Source organism: Trachinotus anak, unplaced genomic scaffold, assembly GCF_046630095.1.
Source record: "Trachinotus anak isolate AG129_WGS33_773 ecotype Australia unplaced genomic scaffold, CSIRO_AGI_Tana_v1 ptg000025l, whole genome shotgun sequence".
NCBI lineage: Eukaryota > Metazoa > Chordata > Actinopteri > Carangiformes > Carangidae > Trachinotus > Trachinotus anak.
Genome location: NW_027273876.1, coordinates 17081778 through 17105897, shown reverse-complemented (window position 1 = coordinate 17105897; position 24120 = coordinate 17081778). Strand labels below are relative to the sequence as shown.

General features: G+C 38.3%; 1 protein-coding gene across 3 annotated transcripts in view; it reads right to left on the bottom strand.

Annotated features, from left to right (window-relative positions):
- Positions 1-19726, bottom strand: part of pemt (phosphatidylethanolamine N-methyltransferase) — a 72944-nt gene extending 53218 nt beyond the window's left edge. Inside the window, exons 1-3 of one of the 3 annotated variants that reach the window (XM_071462971.1) lie at positions 19607-19726; positions 19321-19454; positions 15189-15296 (exon numbers count right to left, since the gene is read on the bottom strand). In XM_071462971.1, coding sequence (XP_071319072.1) covers positions 15189-15296; positions 19321-19410 — 198 coding nt within the window. In that variant the 5' untranslated portion in view covers positions 19411-19454; positions 19607-19726. Of the gene's footprint in view, positions 1-15188; positions 15297-19173; positions 19271-19320; positions 19571-19606 lie in introns of those variants that run through there. The other 2 variants (XM_071462972.1, XM_071462974.1) reach the window with 2 other exon arrangements.
- Between the last annotated feature and the right edge of the window lie 4394 nt (positions 19727-24120).

Here is a 24120-nt window from a genome sequence, read left to right as displayed (position 1 = left end):
ATAGATGTAGGTCACTGGGCAGCACTGATCTCATGACTGAGACTCCATATGCAGGGAGAAGATCAGATGATGTTTAATATGCTGTTTGCTCTATCGGCTTCATCGCCACATGCAGGCGGGTTGATAATGCATGCACCTGGTGGCATCTATTTGTTCAACTAAGGCTGACCTCTGCTTGTGAGGGGAGAAAAACAGTGGCCAGGATCATTTGATTGCAGATGCACTGGGCAGCTAATAAGCCGAATTAGCTAGGGTAACAGGGTTTAGCGTACAGTCAATCTTACAGGACAGATGTGATGAGAGTGCTGCTAATTAGAATAAGATATTCAAATTCACACACAACTGACTTGATCTATGTGCACCTGAGGGCATTAGAGGGCTGTACAAAAATGTTGTCAGTACAAAGGTTTAAAACTGCATCTGGTTCTTGTTGAAGGATACATTTACATGCCCACACACAACAACATGGTATACACAGTATACACACTCTGACACTTTCCCCAATAAAATGTCTATGTATGTATGTATGTATGTATGTATATATGTATGTATCTATCTATCTATCTATCTATAATGTAGAATGCTTAGCTGACCCAGTCTCAAAGACTTTATGGTCCCATGTGTGTAGCACTCGTGCGTCAGACCATAAAAATAATCTCTCCTAGAGGCTGACAGGATTCAAACTGAACAGTCTTCATACATAACAAAATATATCCCATCATTCTGTACGTAAGCATGGTCAGGAATGTAAGTCACAAATTACCTTTATTATCTCATTTTACGCTCAACCGTAATTTACTATATATATATATATATATATATATATATATTATATATTATATACTTCCACACACTTCCACACGCGATATCTAACAGTAAGTGTCTTTTAGTTGAATAAATTTAATTATTTTAATAAAGTTTTTCAACTATAAGTAACAAAAATAAAATGAAATAAAAAATAATGGGTTTCCAGACATGAGTTTCACATATTTCAGTAAATGCTGGGAAGACATCATCACACCTCCTTTCATTTTTACTCTCAAGTTTTTTCTTGTATTTTTCCCTTTTAATGTGTATTTTTTTCTTGTTTTCTCATCTATTCATTGAGATTTCTTTCTGACAGGTAGTGACACCTTCATATCCGGAATGACATTTCTGTTCCTCATCTGCACAGTTTATTTTTATTTATTTTCTAATTTTCCCGTCATTTCGAGTTTATGAAGCAGTGATAAGATGGAGGTCATGTTGACATCACATTGCACTTTCACTTTTGTTTGCTTTATTCCCTTTGGCTTTCAAGTTTTTTCACCTTCCCTTACCTCACCTCTCTCCTTTCCCCCAAACCTCCTGACGAAATGAAACACCTCTCCCCTTCCCTGTTCTATCTGCCTCACTCCAACCTGCCCCTCCCTCTGGCTTTCTAACTGTTGATGACTCATTCAGATGTTATTGTTCTGCCCAGCGTAGAATCAGAACCCCTCAGGCATCAGATTAGGAGTCAGAGAGGGAGCACAACATGGGACCACATTCACTAAGGTTGTGTATGCACTTTTGTGTGTGAAATTGCATGTGATATGCACATTTTTGTGTGTATATCACATGCAATTTCATGCATGCTCCTTTTCAGTTTATTTCTGCAATTGCAGATGGATTGATTATAAACTGCAGGTTAATTAACATTATACACATGGACATTGATACAAGGATTTTTTACTGTTTTATTTTGTTTATTTATTTATTGTTAATTGTGAACTGTGGTCTTGGGGATTTTGTACTGCACAGGAGAAAACACTGTATAAATCTGCAGGTGTAGCGTTAGAAAGAAATGAGGTCACCAGACCTCTTTAGACCAGACAAGCTCTCTGCTTGAGGCTTGCAGCCAAAGACTACACCAGCCACGTACTAGCCCCTGGACATTCAACCAAACTGGCGGCAAGCTGCATTTTGGGTACTGTGGCACCAGAGATGGATAAGCAAGAAGAATGCATGGACAATGCTTGGACAAATTTATTCAAGCCACTACAGCTATTATTTTAAGAGGTCAGCAGAATATGGCTTATATTGCAGTTTTACAGCTGTAGCTACACAGTCCCACACTCTCTTATCTAAAGCCTGACGCCATATCCACCAGATTCCAGCTGAGATGTTAGCCTAGGGCTGAGAAATAAGACAAGACAGAACAGACTGACCATTTTGCTTCAAGCCACAGTGTCAGTGTGACATCTATGTAATGCAGTCTGAGGCTGCATTGGATAAATGAGATCTAATCTCATTTAGGACCAGATCTGACTTCAGAATAGTTTAAAGTATCTGCAACCTGTTACCATCCAGAAAAGGGAGAAAATGAAATCTAAATGCAGAATTGTATTCACATGTGCGGCAGAGCTTTCATCATTTATGCCACATCTGTTACTATTACCTGCAATCACTGAACACAGAAATACTGCACCTGCGTGTTGCCCGGGTAACTGAGTCACAAAGGGTCTAAATGATGAAAGATGCAAATGACATGGAATAAAACAACTTTAAAATATCTATGGCATTAACCTTTCCTTTCCGCCCAAGTGCTTTTAGATCACTGTCAATCAGAAAGAGAAGACATAAGCAGAGTGAGGTAAGAATGCGAAATGAGTTTGTTTGTTTCTAATTCTGTCCCTTTTCATGACTACATAATTACGGCTTAACAATTTATCAGTTTGCTGATGAAAAGCAAAGTTTACAGGTTTCCAGCTGAAACTAGTGTTGCATGCAATATTGCTTGACTGACAAGGGGTAAAAGGTACCCTGTCAAACAAAGTCATACTTAAAGCCACTGTTTCTCACGCTGTACATCCTTGAGGTCAAAATGTACACGCTGAATGTAATTCTTTTCTCATAAACATTTGCAAAGCTGATTTTGGGGTAGATCCAAAAGCTCCATTGTTTACATTTATGTTACAAATGTCTATTTGTTGCCTATGTTTTGATGGCACATTGCTGCTTTTTTGGCATAGCACTGCCACTTCTCAGTCAGTGAAATACTGTCTATTGCATCATCTGCTTGCTTGTGGATCTGAGTGCCCCTGCACAAGTCACTAACAAAACAGGGACCCACTAACAAAACCATTGCTCCATAGCAGTAATAGTGGTCAAAAAACGGGGGTGTAACGAGTTACATTTACTCTTGTTACTGTAACAGTTTTTTTTTGTGTACTTGTGCTTTTTGGAATATTTTCAGAAATCAGTCATTTCACTTAAGTTTTTTAACTCAAGCATTTTATTTCTCTGCATATAAAGTTAAATTGTTACTGAATGAAAACAAAAGCTACATGATGAAGTTGTGATTAACTGTATGAGAATGCAAGAAATGAAAAGACCCAAATTAGCAGCTGAAGCAGAGGAGAAGCTGCTGCTAGTCAGAGGAGAAGCTGCTGCTGACTAGATGCACCACCCCTCAACCACAGCAAGTGTCCCAAATCAAACAAACCTGCCATGTTGCATGACCAACAGGTGCATGCTGGGTCTGGCTACAGTGCCGACGACGGATCCTTCGGCTTTGACTCCCACGTTAATGTCTACTGTCAGTGAGTTGTGCACCACCTTTCTGCTGTTTTTGATGATTCCTGTTGTGACGGTGGAGCTCATTCATTTCAGTGTTTGAAAACACAGAGGAGTGCAATGACAAAGAGAGGCAGAGTGGACTGGTTATATTCTGCATTAAAACAAATGAGCAGAGAAGTTGGACTCAGAGAAGAGTGCCGTTTAGACAGGTGTGTCCAGCAAATGACTAACAAATGACTGATCGTTGTAACTCACTGTAAAGCATCAACAACTACTGTGTTACCTAGCAATGCAGCTTTTTGTCTGTATTTATTGGCTGCAGCCACTGTGAAGTTTATGTTGTCTATACATCTCTGCATTTTCTGCTGCTTTACTCTGCTGTTTATTCTATAAGAAGTGACAGCTATTTTATTTATGTAGCTTAGTAAGCTACATAAAGTCTATGGACACCCGCCATGGGGTCCTGGTGTTTCTATTATCATTTATACCAATTACCTCTCTGTACAATGCAATACAGTTGAATCAACAATTGTCTACAATAATTTTAATTAAATCTGAATATTATAAAGGCAGATTTATTGAAGGACTGCATTAGTTTTAGCCAAATGTACCTAATAAACTGCCAACTGAGGGTATATTTGTTATTATCTGTTATAAGCACAGGTGCCTGGCTGGAATTTACTGGTTGCTTTCAGTGCTGTTCTTATCTGGGATCGGTGCATGTATTGAAAAGCACAAGGTTCACAAGCACCAGTTACAAAAAATTTAGTAATGCCAATGGAAAAGCCCAATGTCTGAGAAGAATAAACCCTGTCTAATTTTAGCTGATAAGATTTACTGTCTCTAATATGGGTCTTATGAGTTTTTTAAATAATTTAAAAATATGCCTTTTGTCTTTTCAAATAGCATTGTAAATTATAATAAAAAATGCATATTTTCCCATTCATTTTGCAGTACAGTTGACATTCAGCAAATATAAGTCAGCAGGTTTAGTCTTCACATAGATACATGTGGCAAAATAACAGTAGACATGGTAATTTATTTCTACTTTTGTGATGATAACCTAGGGTAGAGCAGATCTACTGTAGAACAATGTTCAATCAGCTTTCTTTCTCAACACATGTAGGTCCAGTCTCTCTAAACTGAGAATGAGGCAAGGCTGTAATCTACTAAAAAACTTTTTATGACTGCAAGAGAAGCTCAGAAAGTAGGTAAATAGTGATGCTTCTCAATACAATCTTCTGCGCACAGACAGAGGCTTATGTAACTAACTGATAATTCTTGTTGATAGAGTCAAAAAAAAAAAAAAAACTTCTGTTACAAAACCAAAATAAAAATGTGGTCCCTGATAAACTTATCACAAGGTTGTCATGCAGAACAGACTCAGACTTTGAGTCTGTAATTATTTTAAATTGAAGCTAAAAGCCTGAGTTTGTCACTACAGAATGATGTAACATGAAATGAAAATTAAATATGTTTTTCACAATTGTTTGAAAGTAGTGTAGACACACTTAATGGCCCCCAAGTTGAGGCCATTATTAGTGTCATTAGTTTTTTGAGAGTGAAAAGAATCTTTTCATAAGCGAAAAGAAGCAGAAGTGCAGAAAAGAAGCAGAGCACTATACTTCTAGGTACCTTTTTCTACTCTTCATTTTATTACCTCTGATGATATGTTGTGTTGGTGCCATTTGTAATTTTCTGATACTGGTGCCAAAATGCAACCTGAATTTTATTACTAAAGTCATACCTTACACACTTACTTTAAATACCTCACTTTGAGGAATGTTATTGTGTTTTTCTGTTTTACAAAATAAGCCAAACATTTAAATGCATTAGAGCAGAAATGCAAGAACTTAAAATTTAAATATGGATCAAAGTCACAAATCACTTCTTTTCAGTTTGGTGGGATCAGTGGATTCCCTTGTAGCAGTAGTAAAATTCAGGCAAATCCTTCATGCAGTCTCAACTTTGTTGATTTTTTTTCAATTTGTTTTTCTTTTTTTTGACCAATAGAAAACTTCACTTTCTTGACAGTGCTGACCTTTAGGGAATTGAGAGCTGTAGGGTCTAAATGGAGAAAAGTATCACTTAAATAAAATGGGTGAAATCATTGTCCAATTAACAACTAGGCTAATATGCTCGTCAACTTGAAGCTACTAGCTTAAAGAGGTACTGTGACCATAGCTGTGTCCGAAATCAGTCCTTTATTCACAAAAAAACAAAAAAAAAAACCCGAACAAACCCATAAGTCGTCTGTGCAAGCAGCTTACTACGACGCATACTCTTAATTATCTTTCCCTAAACTTAAGAGGGTTTTGTGCCTAAACCTAACCAGACCATGACCGCTGCACAACATTTACCACAAGTTTATTAGCATTATCATGACAATGAAGGTCCGGTAGATGTTCTGTTGGCACACTCTTTAGGTCATGTCCAAGGTTGGGGCCATCTGTTTGGTCGCATCATTTTGCGTAATCACTGACAGGTGAAAAGTGTTGCACAACAGTAATTTTCACATCTATAAAATGCGCCACAATGCACTCTAATAGAAAGTATTTGTTCCATTGTGGAAATTTCCTACGATAGCTTAAAATTCACACTCAGAATTCAGACACTCAAATAAAATGACACACGGAAAACATAAAGCAAAGTGTTTGACACAGTGCATGATTGTGAATGACTTGTGCCAGCATGTTCCCAGCTGGCTAGCATATTAGCAGAAACACTCCAGCTGTCACACTCACACAATTAATAGAAGAAAAAAAAACGAAGTACACAAGCTTAAGACCCAGCCATAGTGATATATATATCATTGCTTTGGTAATTTACTCTTAACTTAACACAGTTCTTCCTATGGAGCAGAGGGTATTTGTTAGGAACTAGTTGGAACTAATAGGAACTAGTTGTACTTTACATATGTTTAGATTAGTAAACAGAAAAGCTTAAGCAAATCTGGTTTGAATTCTATGAGAATTAACAAAATGGACAGTTTGATATGAAACTCAGGTGCCGATTTTAGGAGACCAAAGCCTATGAACAAGCCAATCACAGAGGACAGAGAAAGTGGAAGAAACTAAGCATGATGGATATGCACAGTAACAAAGTAAAGACCTGCAGCTTAGTCATACAGGAAAAAGGAGAAAATTGCTAGGTTTGATTCACTAACCCTCTCTGTGACATTGATGGTGAGAGCAGCAGGACAGATTGAAAGGAGAAAACAGCAGGAGGCACAAAGTGAAGTGAGAAAAAAATAGGAATTAAGAATGGCACACAGTAGGTGCATACCTCCACCAAGGCCAAACCACACAGAAATGTCAAAAAATGCCCTATCTCAGAATTTTAAGGAAACTGCTAAAATGTCCTGGATCTGCCCCTTTAACCAGTTCCACACCAAAATTTGGGTTCTTCTCTGGCCCATGCCCCACTAAGTTCAGTGCAAATTAGTTCAGTCCCTTCTGCGTAATCCTGCTGACAAGCAAACATGGGTGAAAACACAATGTTCTTGGTGGAGGTAATGAAGAGCGAAAAAAGAGGAGGTGCACAGGGAAGAGGAGGTGCACAGGGAAGAGGAGGTACACAGGGAAGATGAGTGCGGAACACTGTTAAGAATACACAATGAAACATTTGTATGAGTAGATATTAACTTATTTTCAACCTGGGTAATATGTTCAGAATGAATGTGCTGCATGTGACTGTCTATTCTGTCCCAGTCCAGCCCACACGGTCAGTGGGGGGAAATCTCTTTGGTGTACAGGAAGTGATGTGTTCTGTGTATTAGGCAAATAGGACAGGAGGAGGATTACACCATCTGTGGGCTGTTTTGGATGGTAGTAGGTGCAATGTACTATATAGAACACAGCAGACAGTAAAATGGGTTATTTAGAGATCAACTTGACTGCTTCAGTCTTCAGCTGCTAACATGGTTGTTCAGCTGGACACAATACAAAAAACTAAAAAGAAAGGGAAAAAGATGAAAACATGAAAAACATGCATTGTGGAAATCGAAAATGGTCCGCAATAGGAACTTAATCTCATCTGGCTCCAAAACATACAACCAGTGCAGAAAGCCATGATTTAGCTCTTACGGAAGTCAAACTGTTTTCTCGCTCTTCAACACAATGAAAAATCTCTGTTCATAAATAAGTGACTTGTCATTTTCTCACTCCTTTCTGCTCTCAGAGTCATGTAGCTTAGAATAACTATATGTTGTTTAAGTGATATAATATCACGTCAGACTATGCAACTAAATGCCAGAATTCACATTTCCTGTGGAGACTGGGGTTTGTCAAGGGATTAATTTCAGCTGCAAAGGTCAAGGGACAGGGAGCCTCACTTTTCAAAATCCTATTTTTAGTCACCCTTCTCCTGCCATGTAATGTTGATTTTAGAGGTTACTAAAGTCTTTGTAGCTAAGTGCTTAGTTGCCAAGGTCCAGATGAGAGAAGCTGGTAAAAATACTGATACGCTCATCTGAGTTCAACGGTTTACTAGAAAAGTTTTTAGTTTATTAGAAAAGTGCTCTCAGAGCACATGACTGGCGCAGTGAGTGCTTACATTAATTTCCTGGAGATTTACTCTAACCTAAACCATAACTACTGATTGCCTTACCCTAACCTTTACCTTAACATTAACGTAAGCCTGATCTTACCCTAACCTGAAACACACAGTATTTAACTTCAGCCACTAGGGGTCTCTCAATCCAAACAACAATACAAGAAGGTGTTAGGTGATGTCATGAAATGGCATGGGATAATGGGAGTTGTTGTCTTCACCACCATTGCCATAAGCTTCTCCCAGTTTGGATTTCTTCATTGTAAATCATTCAGGGGGTTTTTACCTAGAGCTGAATTATCTGCAGAGCTCCTCCTCTCTAAAATAAACAGGCCCAGTGATTATAATCATTAAAAGCACTGAAAGCTGTTACACATTTAAAGTCAGTGTTTTGCTGCCGCTGTAGATGGGCACAGGACATCGGGGAAGGGCTGGGAGCTTAAGACCACTAATCTAACTAACTTATGAACCAGATGTTCAGGAGGTTTTTATCAGCAGCGAATTATCCACAGAGGTGTCCTCCCCTCCATAACTAACGGACTAGGGGATTAAAACCAGTAGAAATACCCAATAAATCAGCATCACTTTAAAAATCAGTGATTCGCCAACACTGTACAGAGGACACAGGATATCAGGGAAGGTTTGGGAGCTAAAATTGCAAATCGAACAGCTAACTTATGAACCTTATTGGTGGACACAATGTCTTGGAATGGCTGGAAACTAAGACTCCTTACCTTTGTGTCTTTGATAACTTATGAACCAGATGTTCAGGATGTTGATTTTACAGACACACCACGTCGCTGCTAAACCACCAAGCAGGCAAGTACCGACCAGGACTCTTCACTGTATGTCATTCCCCCTCTCTCTGTCACTCTTTACTGATCAGCAGAGGTGTCCTCCTATCCACTACAAATGGACCAGGTGATTAAAAGAAGCGATGAATAAAGCAGTTTCACTTTAGAAGTCTCTTCAGTTAACACAGGGCATCTCAGAGTTGATGCATGGATATCCAGGAGTGGATGGGACCTGAACTGCCATTCCTAGCTGTTTTCTCTGATGACTTAAATCGAGGCATCCGATGACTAAAATCCAGTTAAAATATATAGTTAAAAACAACCAAGGTGTCAAAAGTGCATTTTGAAATGTGGCTTAAAACAGTATAAAAGTCAATTTTGAGCTTCCGGCAAGCAACTGCAACACTATTTTCTTTTTTTTGTAATCTTATTGAAAAACATTCAGGGGAACCACAACACTGGCGCATGTGCATATGAGATATGCTGGTTTTGGATTTCCTAGTAGCATTTGGGATAATGTAAGAACATAACTCAAAAAAATATATAACACAGGTCTATTCATTTATAGACATTTGAACGTGAAAAACTTACATGTTATAACTTTAAAATTCCAGACATGTTTTTAACGATGTAAAAATACTCTGTTGTGATTAATATGTTGTTTAACATGGGTTTCCCTCATAAAGTACAAAAAAGGGAAAACTGGGGCTGGAAGCACATCTACACTTACTTCCTCATTGAGAAATTCTGGATCAGGCCTTTTGCACCACCCACCATTGCTGCTTACACTAGGTTGACTGGTGAAAGAGCAGAGCGTATCCAGGTAGTTAGCAACGGAAACATCAGAGAGACTAAGCCACATGTTCGAGCCTCAGTCAGACATAGTGAGATATGACAAAGTTTTTGGTTTATTTTGCCTGCCACCCACAAGTTGATGGGATTGGGTCCTGGTATGTGATGTATGAAACCCTGGCAGTCTGAATCCGTTTTTAATTGGTTCCATGCAGTTCCAAGGTGGAGTCATGGTGTTAACTTCTTATTTTGCTCATGATATGTTTTGTATTATAAAAAAACATCAAATAGACAAGGTCAAAAACTTGATATTCATTAGGGGGGGTTTTTAAAACAAGACTTACGTCATGGGGACTTGCTTTTTGTCCCCATACTGAGACTGTGTAAACAGATTTAGGTCCCCACAACATCAAAAATGCCTGGAGCACACACACAGAGACAGAAACATTGATAAATAGAAGACGAGGAATCAGGTTGCAGCACAATTCAGACACCGCAGTCTGCAAGCTGGATCAGCGTCTACGGAGAGCGCTGTGTTGTGCTAGTTACAGACAGGTAGGCCATGTGACAAAGTGCATCTACACCTTCTAGAGGCTTTCAGAGACTTTGACCGTGTAGTCTGTAGATGAGTCACTATGTAGGCCACCCACACAAACACACACACAAAGACACACTCACACTGTGCAGGTGTTGTTGAGGTCACTTAATCCTGCAGAGCTTCTAACATACCCAACTGAGCAAGTCTACCAAGCCCAAAATTGATGCCACTGTAGGTTGACTATTGCCAGTGCCTGACAGAAGGATTGGCCTGGTTCCATAATAAGGTCAATGAGTCATATCCATAATGTGGCACACTGACCTCCTGGGACCACTGCGGCCAGATCTTTAGCCTGAAAGTCTTTAAAGCTAAAGCCGTCTCCACATGTCGTTGACCGAAGCCAAAGTCAAAAAGAAAGACAGAATATCACTAAAACGATCTGCCTCCTCAACACAAATGAATAAGGACTTTTATTTCAATGTCCTCTGACAACTGTAGATTCTGACAATTCACAGCATTAGACATTCTTTTAAGGCATAGCTTAAACCAACAGACTTTAGTTCTGTGTGTGTGCATGAGATCAGTTTGTCATTCATGGACAGTGCTCATGTCAGTGTTGTGAAAAGATAAAAAGTTAGGCAGAGTCAGTTGGGGGCTGGTACATCCTGATCCGTGCCCACACTCACTCACGCACGCGTGCGCACACACACACACACACACACACACAAAATTTTCAAAGAACAGACCTTGCTGTGTCTCTGTTTCAGTAAGGACACTGTGTTCAGTGCAAATGAAAAGGATGCCTTCATTATTAAAGAACAAGTGAGGAGTCTTTCCTCTGTTATTTGATAGCATACAGTTAGCAGATACATGATAGCATGTTTAAAGCACAGAAGTAGAGGATTAAGCTGAGAGAGACTTGCCCTCAACCAGGTAACTGGTGCCTAAGGCTACATCCACCCTACTACATTTTCATTAATTTTAATTTCACGCAGTTCTTTTGCTATGTTTTCACCTCCCATCCATACTACTCCGGAGTTTTTGAGCCCCAAAAACGGAGCGTTTTGAAAACACTGCTGCCTTGAATACTCAACATGAGTAATGAATTACAAGTGTTACTGACCTTGCTGTCTTTGCTAGCAGCTGTTGTGCAGTTAGACTCTGCATTTTAACGCTACAACTGCCTTTGCTTTCCTCGTTCGTAGTATTTTCTGCAATTTATCAGCCAAGTAGAGTGAGAGTAGGCAATGTGCTTCTTGTTTACACAGGCTCGTGCATGCCCAATGTACATGAATGGTCCGTAGGTATGCGTTTTCAGGTGTGTTAGTATGGACACAGATCTTTTCTGATACGGAGCTAAAACACTTGTCTGGACGGAGATCGTTTTCATTTTAAAACACCGCGATATGATACATTTAATAATGTATCATTATTACTAATGATACAAGTAAATGTAAACGTAAATGTAAAAGGTTGCTCTGTCTGCAAAACCAGAAGTCGATTTTTTTTTTTAATAAGCAGCTATGTCTTTGCTGTTGTTGTCTTGTGGATCCTCCCATTTGAGGTCTCCACAGCAGACCGCCATTCACTTGTTTGATTTTGCATAGGTTTTGTATGGCCTGGAAATTAAACTGCCGACCCAGAGATAAGTGGCCAACTTGCTCTACCACCTGAGCGATGGTCCCCTTTAAATTTAAAAAAAAGAAAACATAAAAACTTGTTAAAAATAAATTGTGCAAACAGCATGATGCATGACACTTTATTCTCACCCTCAAGGCCACACTCTGACCTTGGAACTTGTGGTTCCTTTTGCAAGTGTGTACTTAGTGCTCTCAAAGTCCCAGTCCACAGGCAGCCTTGACAGATAAGATGGGATCCACACTCTACACTACTCCCAGAGACTTCAGAGGATGCAACAGGATGCATACATTTGAGTCGATTATTATTTGAGTCAATTCACCTGCACTGCTTAAAGATAAACTTAGTCACACAGTATTCAGGAGAGTTTGAACACTGTTAATGGGTAAGGTCGTTATGCTTTAATTTATATGGCTGGCAGATAGATTGTAACACATCAAAGGTGAGTAAGTGGGAGAATATTGCCTTGAGGCTATTTTCTGCAGGCAGTATGTGCCAATGTAAACTCTATTCGTCTCCAACTAAAAAATGCCAGTATAAAAGATTAGTCGGTTTGATTCAGCACTTTTAAGAGGGGAGGGTGCACCTCACACTGCTACCTGCAAGTGTTAAAGAAAAAAGGAAGTGTCCTCCTCACTCATGAAAACTCAAGAAATCTAAAAAATCCAACCACCTTTCCTTTACCTCATTTGAAAACATTGTGACTTCAAGGAAACGTGAAGGAGAATTCACAAGGATTTAGGAAAACACAACCGCGGTGCTAAAATAATCTGACTGCACTTACCCTTGGCTACATAATTGTGCGGCAGCATATGTTATGGCAAAAAAGACTTCTCAACTGCAGCCATGGATGTGATCGGGGAAGGGAGGAGAGTAAGAGGAAAACGTGACTGAAAAGATTAAATAGCCCCAAGATTAAGTGATGTAGACATGCAAGACGCTATTCAAAGAGCTCCAGTATATGGGCAGGATGTCATTCCTAAAAGTGTATTGCTACATAATATAAATAATAATGTATAAAAAGTTTGGTCTAAAATGACAATAGGAGATTATATAAAAAGGGTAACATGTTAATAAGTAACTAGAGACTGACACAACCCGCAATTTTTAAATTCCGACATATCTGTACACCTCTTATGAATTTTAGTATTTTATTCACTTTACTCTTAGTCGCATTTGTGCCAAAAATTTTGAACTTGCACTGTCTTATTTCTAAGCAGCTACACGACAATTAATTGACAATGCATAACAACACAAGTGCCTCAGAAAGACTGTGGGTGAGGAACACAGACTGAGAGGATTTTTCTTAATATGACCACTTTACCTTAACTGCAGTATTACAGTGCATCAGTAAAAGTCATGTGCCTTTTACTGAGGAGTGGCTTCCATCTGGCCACTCTACCATTACAGACCTGATTGGTGGAGTGCTGCAGAAATGGTTGTCCTTCTGGAAGGTTCTCCTCTCTCCATAGAGCAACACTGGAGCACTGTCAGAGTGACCATCGGGTTCTTGGTCACCTCACTGACTAAGGCCCTTCTGTCCCGATCGCTCAGATTGGCCGGGTGGCCAGCTCTAGGAAGAGTCCTGGTGGTACCAAACTTCTTCCATTTATGGACGATGGAGGCTGCTGTGCTCATTGGGACCTTCAGTGCTGAAGACATTTTTCTTTACCCTTCCCCAGATCTGTGCCTCGATACAATCCTGTCTCAGAGGTCTACAGACAATTCCTTGGACTTCATGGCTTGGTTTGTGCTCTGACATGCACTGTCAACTATGGGACCTTATATAGACAGGTGTGTGCCTTTCCAAATCATGTCCAATCAACTGAATTTACCATAAGTGGACTCCAATCAAGTTGCAGAAACATCTGAAGGATGAGGAAGGATCAGTGGAAACAGGATGCACCTGAGCTCAATTTTAATGGTCATGGCGAAGGCTGTGCATACTTTTTTTTTTTGTTGTTTTTTATTTTTTAATGTATTTGCAAAAAAATCAAGCAGACTTTTTTCACTTTGTCATCATGGACTATTGTGTGTAGAATTCTGAGGTAAAAAATGAATTTAATCAATTTCGGAAAAAGGCTGTAACAAAACAAAATGTGGAAAAGCGGAACACTGTGAATACTTTCTGGATGCACTGTATGTAAAGCTCCAATTATAATCAGACTGAAGTGTTGACATAATTCACTCAGTAAACAACATTAATGATGAAAAATGTAATTATAGTCTGCACAGGACAGTATCTGTAGCATAAGAAAAATAAAAGGTAAAAAGAATATGTCAGGACTGAGTCTTCTACAGTGCAAGATTATGAGAGGTGGATTAGATATAAATTGTAATCTGTCTCAATAATGATGATAAATCTGAAATTAAATCGTGAAAATCCATCTTGTCAGTGAAATACAACCCTATGTGATAAGCAGAAGGGCAGTTTTATCAAGCTCAGGGACACTGTCGGGACAGATTTTGACAAAGGCAGCCTATCTGTGGATACAGACACTGTGGATACAGATACAGTTTTCAAAACTGTAGTTGCTATCGAAGTTCCCATAGGCTCCTTCCACTGCATTAACCAAATTACTGGCCTAAGAGCATGTATTGTCTGGAGGTGTAAAATATAGTCTTAATTTTGTTGCATTTTCATACATTCCATGTGCAATCAACAGAGCAAGGCTTTAAGAAGACTAATAAAGAGCTTGTGGAACTTTGCTCTTTCTCCATGAACCCTCCTCTCTCCACATGAAGGTGTCCCAGCCAACCAGTTAGAATTAGTAATGCAACACAAACAGGATCCCTCACTGGCTTCCCACCCAGAGCCCGACAGTCCTCCCCTTGTCAAGCAAAAATTAGAGCTGCTAAGGATTTATGATGTAACTTATAGTTATAAACATAAACAATGATTCACTCATCCATGAGATGTTTTGCTATTGTTGTGGCTGTCAGAAAAGGTTCTTAATTTGAGTAAAAATACTACATTGTCAGACTGCTCACAGAAGTCTTAGATTAGAGAAATTCAGTCAACAAAGTTGGGTTCAAAGAGTAGAGACACAGCTGCCTTTACACTTCAATGCATTTATGATATAGAGAATTTGCTTGTACCCTACCAAAATCCAATCAGCAGTCACCATCATAAATTTTCAAAATTTCAGCCAATCAAAGGGCTCTCAGATTTTTTTACATGAAAAGATTTCCTAATTTTCTTAACCTGATACTCTCAAGACCACAGGGAGCGTGACAAGATGAAGTTCTGGCTATAAAAGGCTAAGTACACAAAAGCCTATACAAGATTATTTTTGAGCTATAAAATCAACAGTATGAGCTACAGTGGTTCTTACCACATTCCAGAAGAGAGGGTTGAAAATGATGGCGATCACAGCGATACAAAAGCTGGAGTCATGAAAGTCGATGTGTTTTAGGATCACCTCCATCAGCGTCAAGTCCATCTGAGAAAGACAACCATGTGAAAAATAAAGTTGTGAGGGGAATAAAAAATACAAAAAATATATATATAAAAAACAATGTTACATGGCTATACAAATGTGGCCTAAAAAATTACTACAACACTACCCAGGTTCCTACCAAATGTAATGCAAATTTTCTGACAATCGTCCACAGATCCAATGTTTTAGGCTGCTGCAATTTTTCATCTCTTGGGTGGAGAGGAACCTTCAGCGGATGTTGTTACATTTTATTCACTAGGTCAGTTTCCCCTCCACTTTGTTGCATTTTTGCTTTGGTCAATGCACCAAAAAGTACTGATTTACACAGAGCTATAAGAAGGATGAGTAAGTCAGCTGGTTTCAGTCTTACACAACATTTGCTCTAATTTTACAAATGCGTTTTTGACTTAATGTCTGCAGTGACAAATTACTGTTTAATAATACAGCACTTTTACTGCTGTATCAAATCACAGTAACAAGTTTTCATACATTTTTTTTTTATTGTGAACACAGGAAAAACTGATGGCACACAACATGTGGCTTTTTTACAACGAAGCATGGCACATGGCATAAAAGGTAAGGTGGCACAGCATAGGCTGATGATCCCTCACTACCACACACTGGGGCGCTCTGTGCGGTTTTTCAGCTTATATTGATAACGAGCAACAATTCGTGTCTTTCAGACCAGTGCCCTCAATTAGCTTTGGGTGTTTTATGTATTTAATGTTACTTATAAGCATTAGGACCAAAACATGAGGAGGAAACATCAGAAAGACTCAGCCACATGTTTGAACCTCAGTCAGACCCAGACTCAGGAGTTTATTGTGCACCACAGTCGATGACTAGTAGACACATCGGAATGGTAAGTGTAGTACATTGGTTATATTGTTTGTTAGCTTGTAACTGGCAGTGCCTGGCACAGTGTTAGTGGCTGTGCTAATGCAAACTCTTGCTCTCTTTTAGGTTGACAAGGTTTCAGTAACTAGGAAAAGAGCAGTGCATATCCAGATGGTTAGCATTGAGAGAGAGATTTGTTCGATATGTTGAGCCTCAGTCAGGCCCAGACCTGACATAGTGGTACTGGTAACATCGCTAAAACTCTCGCTCTCTGTACTGACAAGATTTCTGTTTTATTTTGCGCGCCCCACATCCCCGCAAGTTGATGGGGTTCTCCGTAGGTTATATGACGTATGTATCCCTGGCTGTCAACCTCTTGCTTTTATGAGACTGTCACTGGTTCACTGCAGTTCCAAGCTGGAAATATGAAGTCATGGCATTGACTTCTTATTTCACTCATGATATATCTTCAATTACAACCCTGTTTCCAAAAAAGTTGGGACACTGAGTAAAATGGAAAAAAAAAAAACAGAATGTTAACCCATATTTCATTGAAAATAGAACACAGACATCACATCAAATGTTAAAACTGAGAAATTTTATTGTTTTATGAAAAATACATGCTCAATTTAAATTTGATGCCAACAACACGTTTCAGAAAAGTTGGGACAGGGGCATGTTTACCAGTGTGTTGCATCACCTCTTCTTTTAACAACACTCTGTAAACGTTTGGGAGCTGAGGAGATCAGTTGCTGGAGTTTTGAAAGTGAAATGTTGTCCCATTCTATAGGATTTCAACTGCTCAACAGTTCGGTGTCTCCTTTGTCGTATTATTAGTTTCATGATGCACCAAATGTTTTCAGTGGGTGACAGGTCCGGCCTGCAGAATGTGGAAAAAGAGGTCTGGATGGCAGGTCATGTTGCTCCAAAACCTGTATATATCATTCAGCATTAATGGTACTTTCGCAAATGTGCAAACTACTCAAGCCTGTCCCAACTTTTTAAAAACATTTAGCTGGCATAAAATTCTAATTTAGCATATGTTTTTCATAAAACAATACAATTTCAGCATTTCAACATTTGATATGTTGTCTTTTTTCTATTTTCAATTAAATATGGGTTTACATAATTTGCAAATCATTGCATTCTGTTTTTATTTACATTTTACACAGTGTCCTTTTTTGGAACTTTTTTGGAAACAGGGTTGAATATTGAAAACAACATATGGGCATGTTAATATGGTTAAAAACTTGATTTTCATCGGCAACCAGCTTTATTGTGAAAAACTCAACTTAAGAAGAAACTATAACAATTGACTTTACTGGAATCATTATTATCATTAGTATTATTATTATTATTAATGTTTTTGATGTTGTTAATTATTATTGGCTGATAAGAAAGGGTTTTCCTTTATAGAGAAAAACTAATTTTGTATAAAGATGCTATATTTTTTTGCTCATCACCAGTGAAAATTTTATTTTCATGCATTAATTTATCCTGTTTGTCCATTACCCAGCACTCTTTGATTTCTATCTATATAAAACAAGATATATAAAATCACTTTCATACCACTATCAATGTCAACAGATCACCAAAAAAAAGTTAGTAAATTGACTTATTGTACAGGTGGCAGTGGAAATCACTGAATCATAATGAGTCCCATGAATATTTCAAAACAGGTTTTTTCTGCTCCATTGCACAAAATGGTGATAGTGTATCTATGGAGAGTGGAAGGTTACTTGATGACTAAACCACAGTAGGATTTCTCAACTTTTGCTGGACTTTCAAGACAAAGACAATTAACTGTGGGGGGCAGTGCTTAAGTGGCTGGTATCACATGACATCTACAACAGCTATGTAAGTAATGGGCCGATTACTGTAAACATATTTAGCGTTTTATTTAATTGTGTGTCAATTACAAGCCATCATGTGAAGTGCCTCTGGGATGCTGTGTGGGATTCTGGTTTCAGACCAGTTTTTCTCATAATTTTTCAGTGATACAGGCTGACACAGCTACCCTGTTGTGTTTAGTGAGTGCTCTGACCTTGAGTAAGTAGCATGCAAGGAGCTGAGTGGAATAAAGACATTTCTCATTGTTAACTGCTGCAGTCCAGGGGAGGTGAAAAAACATGCTAGATTTATAATTTTTTACATCTTTATGCTTATATTTACTTATATTTGTCATATTTAATACACTCAAAAACATAAAGACACACAAGCACATAGATAAAATTGTACACTGCAACGTGTAGCAATGAAGTACTAAATATCAGCAACTGACAACTACCAATGTTGATACGCCCAAAGGATGACATAAAATGAAAAATCGCCTGATGAACCAAACATGGAAACATACTGTAAGCCTTTATAAAGTGTTTCTAACCACATAAAAAATATTTTAGAAAATTACCAGGTAAGATATATTAAGGGATATTGTGTCTGTTAGTTGGTTTTCTTCTTATTGTCATAATGGAATGGCATTACCATGACTGTTTTACATTTCTGTTAAATAAACAAGTAAGCCTGCAATAATTTCTCAGTTAAGCAATTATTTGAGAGAATTAATCGCCAACTATTTTGACAGTTGAGTTACTGTAATCTTTATAAATATGAGGCTCAGAAGTCAAACAAAACAAGATATCTGAAGATGTCACCTTGCGCTGTGGGAAATTATAACAGGTATTTTCTCTGTTAGGCTACATTTTTCACGATTATAAATATTATAAAGACAGCCCTAAAAATGAAAATTTAAATAGGTGATAAGTTAAGTGTGCACAAAATGGTTTGAAAAATATAGGTAGCACATATGGCACATATTTGTTGTTGTTGTTGTTCCTATGCCGGCTACAATTGATAAGTTAAAAAGTATTTATTATTTAAAAGTATACATTAATTAGATGAATAAAAGTAAATATATTTAAATTTATATTATTATTCAAAATGTAAAAATACGTAATTTGTTACTGTAATCAAAACAAAGTTACTTCTATATTGTCTTTAGTTGGAGTTGTAGTGCTTTTATTTTGGAAAATACACACTATACCGGTGGAGTTCCGGCTGTCACCAGCGCGGCAGCGAAGCAGGCTGGTTTACAGCGTCAAACCGAGACCCGCGGCTTCTTTCAACTGTTGTACCTACACATGTGAAAGTCAGAGATACATAGCAGCTTCGCGTTTAACATTTTGAGTACCTTGGAGTAGTCCACGTTGTTGAGTCCTCCGCAGCAGTCCAGCAGCACTGGCTGACTATTTCCAGCAGGATTATTGTCGCTGTCGCTCATGCACACTGAGAGAATTCTGGCAGACCACCAGCACTCACCTATATCTGTGCAAGACAGCGAATATTGCACAATACTGAGTGCAAAGTTCTAATTTCTTTGTGAAAGAATGGCGCATTTGCTGTGGAGAACTACACGTCCAAGTAACCTCTAACCCTGCACATTGCATTCTGGGAAATGTAGTTCATACTTCACTTACGTTCGTTAGAGGCGATAGATATATCGCACGGGAAATCCCTCTTGTCAGTAATGACCTAAAATCTTTATTTTTTGGACCTGCAGCTTCACATGGTGACTTGTAGGATTTAGGTCCCCCCCCCCTCAAATTTGTTTTCTTCTTCGTAGTAAATCAGTAGTGTGTCACTCTGGACTGACATCTTCTTGCTGAAAATGGACTTGTACTGTGCGGAGGAGAAAGCTCTCAACAGTAGTGCTTTATCTGAATGAAATACATAGGAACTCACACTGACAATATGCAATAATATAAAATATTATATATATGTTTGTTGTCTTTTTAAATCAGTAATGTTTGTAATCATTAATCATTGTTATCATGTAAGCATGTATTTCTATTTGTGACCAGATGAGAAACGCTTGTGAACCATTTAATTTAGTACATGGTTAGTTGAGATACATAAAAGAAAAAAATGAAAAAAAATGAAAATCTAACCTCTCCCTGACTTTCCTACATCAATTTACATTCTATTCTCTTCCCTCCTCCTTCATTTTGCCCCCTTTTCTCACTCTCTTCTTTTCCTTTGCTCTTTCTTCCTTTTCTCTTTTCTCTTCTTTCTACTTCTTTTCTTCTATTTTCTTTTCTTTTCATCAGCAGTAGTTTTTCTCTTTTCTCTGTTGTTCTCTTCCTCTCTCTACTCCTATATGTTTTCCCCTCTGCTCTTTTCCCATATTGTTTCTTTCCATTCTTTTCTTTCCTTTTCCTCTCCTCTGCTCCTCCACCCCCTGCTGTTTGTTTGGAGTCGAGGACACCCCATGTGGAGGGAGAAATAGAGAGACCGCTGAAAGCCTCACAGCTCCCTGACTGAGCATACTGTCCGTTCATCAGCCCGCACGATGTCAGAGCTGAGAACTTCATCATGTAAAATAAAACGAGCATGACATCCAGCCAGCAGGTGAAGATTATGGCTGTAATTGGGACTCTCTCCTCTGTCTTGCCTCAGCTGTACTTCTTCTTCTTCCTCACTTTCTCGTGCTGTGTAAGCACCTACCACCCCCTGATGCAAACTATACATCCAAGCAGAAAAAAAGTAAAAAATTCCACACTGGTTCTTCAGTTATTATTGTGTTCAAGCTCTTTGCATTATTAGAGCCAGTTCTCAAAGCCTCTTTAGACTCTTTTATATATATTCTTATGTATGCCCTTGAAGGGACATTGGTCTAAGACATTCAAAGGAATAACATCAGTCATGTAGACTACAAAGGCTACTAAGAGCAAACCTATATTGTGCAGATAATCAATGTGTTTACATTAACAATGGATCACATGACTTCTTGTGTGTAAAGGGGGTCGCTTATAGTGACAAATCTGATGATCCTCTGCATTAACGCTTAAATCTACAGAGCTTTTTTAGCATCTTTCAGCTCATTGTTTTGACTTTCTGGCCTGCAACCTTACTGATTTGGTTTCAGTTTTACCACTTGCATAGTGTTATTTTTGGCTGCAGCAGGCAATTGGCTCTCTAAAGCCCTACCTGCACAGATCTAAAAGAAAAGTGAATATTGATTTGTAATCTGCCTGTTGGGCAAAAAAAAAAAACACAGCCAAAATTTGAATGGTAATGTTGCTCCAAGTCTGCTGGATGAAGTTAGCCATCAACTTAAGAGGTGATGATACAGTATATTTGTTTTTGTAAGTTCTTTCTGCTGCCTCGAGTGTCCCAAAAAAATCAGGAATGGCAGGTTCAGATCATTTTCTTTACCACATTTCAGGTGAATAAAAAAGTATAAAATAGTTTATAAGAATAAGAATAAGAAAAATAATATGAAAAACTCAGCATTTAAGACATTAAAATTTGCTTGTTTGGAAATTAAAAAATGTCACTGTCCTATTCTATGAATCTGAATATTCGCTGAAAAGCAAACAAATGTCCCTAAACAACACATAAATGGGGCAAATCATGCTCTCTGATCAAACAGCTGATTTCTTACCCTGGTTGTTAGCTAGAAAATTTAAACAAGAGGCACCTGAACCCTTTTGACACTTTTGCATAGTTATTTTGATTAGTGGTAAATGGTATGAATTAATGGTAAAGGATAGCAAATAAAGACAGTATTTTGAGAAGTATCCTGCTGCTCATTGTTCTGTGGTCCACACAGTTGAAGACAAAGGACTTTTGTTATGACGGCCGATAGAGGAAGTTGGTCTTGGTTAGGCAGCAGCAGCTTGCATCACTCTGACCCTACAAATCAGCACTTGAAACTGAATTTTAGATGCTGCTTTTTAAAGAGAGCATGATCTGTAGTGATGCTGCCTCATCTCTGCCTCATCCCTCAAGATGCATGGGTGGTATGATTTAAGATTTACTTTATAGGTCTTGAGAAATTGCTTTAGGAAAGGATCTTTTAGAGCCAGTATGAACAAGAGGAATAATTACAGCAAGCAAAACTTGTTTCAATGTGGGCGTCTGACAGTCAGGCAGTCTGTGTTAATGAATCCAAATGTTCCAGCCCTCCAGACCTGTAGTACAATCTACAGAACAGCTGCCAAGAAGACTCACAGGTCTGGATCTCACACTAACATAATCACTGCATGGGTTATGTTCACAGGGACCTTTTTGTTATGAATGAAGCTTTATACTTATGTAATGCACCAGAGTTGGGGTGGATGGTGCCTAAGACATAGTGGTCATTAGGAGTACTGGGACTTTTCCCAATGGCTAGTGGCTCAATATGAAAAACATAAAACACTAGAGAGAGAGACAGAGAACGAGAGAGAGAGAGAACTAGTGGCCGAGGTTTGGTGATTGGCCCAGAGGAGTAGGCTGGCCCACTCTGGTTCTATGTGGCTGTCATCTGCCTTACATTTGTCTCCCTCTCCACCTCACTACATTCTGTCCACACACTTATCATTTATGTGTTGGTGTCTTTATCATCATTTAAACATTGAGGCAACCAGCAGTGGAATGTTACTGCGTTAAACAAAACTGTGAAGTGTGTCCGAAAAGCTCAGAGCAAAGTTAAGTCCCAGAAAAAAATCCAAACTGTTCTGCATCTGACAGACAGGAGAAGTAGAGTAGCATAGTGGGTTCAAACCACAGGTCCCAGTACAACTCCCAGTAAGTCCAGTATAAACACCAGGTGGTAAGTGATAGGCAGAGCAGGAAGCTTGCCTGGGGATAATGTTGTATAGCTGCTGATCTTTCATGAGAAACTTGAAGAGACCAATTTATGTACTGTGTGATTAGTTCAGACGGATACAATTTTATTACAACAACCAGTGAAGGAAGAAAAAGCCACTAAAATTCAATTTGTCTGGACTGTATTTACTGCTGTACTGTCTGGTTTCAATCCTACTCTCTTTCTATTCACTAACCTGTGGTTATACAGTTATACAGTCAATTTTGAGACTGTATCTACATTACTGTCCTTATTGTGGAATGTAATATGAAAATGTGTTTCTCATACAGTTTTTCTATACAAACTAATAGTAAAATCATCATCGAATGTGTGTTGAATTGTGTTAATACCAATTAGACTATAACACTACATAATTATGTAAATGCAATTCATGTGACGGTGTTACTATTTCATGCATTGTTCTACAGTCTGTTAATTTAACCTCTGTTTACTGCATGATACTTGTGTGATGTGTGATGGTGTGTCTCTGGTGTGTCTGATGGGTTTTGATGGGAGTGAAAAATCCCAGGATGATTTTTGTGTGCAGTAATACAGTAGTCAAGCAGTTCACAAACTGCAGTTCCAACAGAAAGGATTGTTGATAATGGCAAGATGAAGCGGTCATGGCAAGATGAAGTGTAAATAAAGCATACACTTCACTTTATACAGTCTGTGGTTAGATTAAGAAATACCACGTGTAGAAAGTGGACATATTGGCCTGAATTTACAGAAATTACATTTATGTTCTAATTTCCAACAGGAAATACGTTTAAAAAAAACAGATTTTTGACAGAATAATGAGAAAACTCTAATGATTGTAGATATCTGGAAGTTGTAAAATGCTTATTATGAAAATATCCATAAAATGTTCCCTTATAATGTATTTCATATGTTATACCTACAACATCTACTCCACAATATAAAATTGTAGCAACTAAAGCGTGGTATTGTTTTTATAGTTATATTTAGTCTTGGTTTCTGGTAACAAAGTTATATGCTCACTATCCACTCCAACCTCCTACATATATCCAAAACAAACCATGTCCGTTGTCAGTGAACATAATCCAGGCAGCAGCTTATTATGAATGATGTTTCCCTCAAAATATATTTGGGAAAACAAATTAGAAGTATTGAAACAGAATTTCTAGGAGAAAGGGTTGGAATATGTATTAGGTATTTTCAAGTAATTTTATTGGCTCAATGTTCAAAAACAGAAACTAAAACTCTTACAGCTACAAAACTGCTATTCTGCAGCTGTTTGTGACCTCTGACCTCTCTTCATATGGCACTGGGGTGACTGAAGGTGCAATCCAACATTTTCATGTACATGCTTGAAATATGTCTATATTTAAACAATAG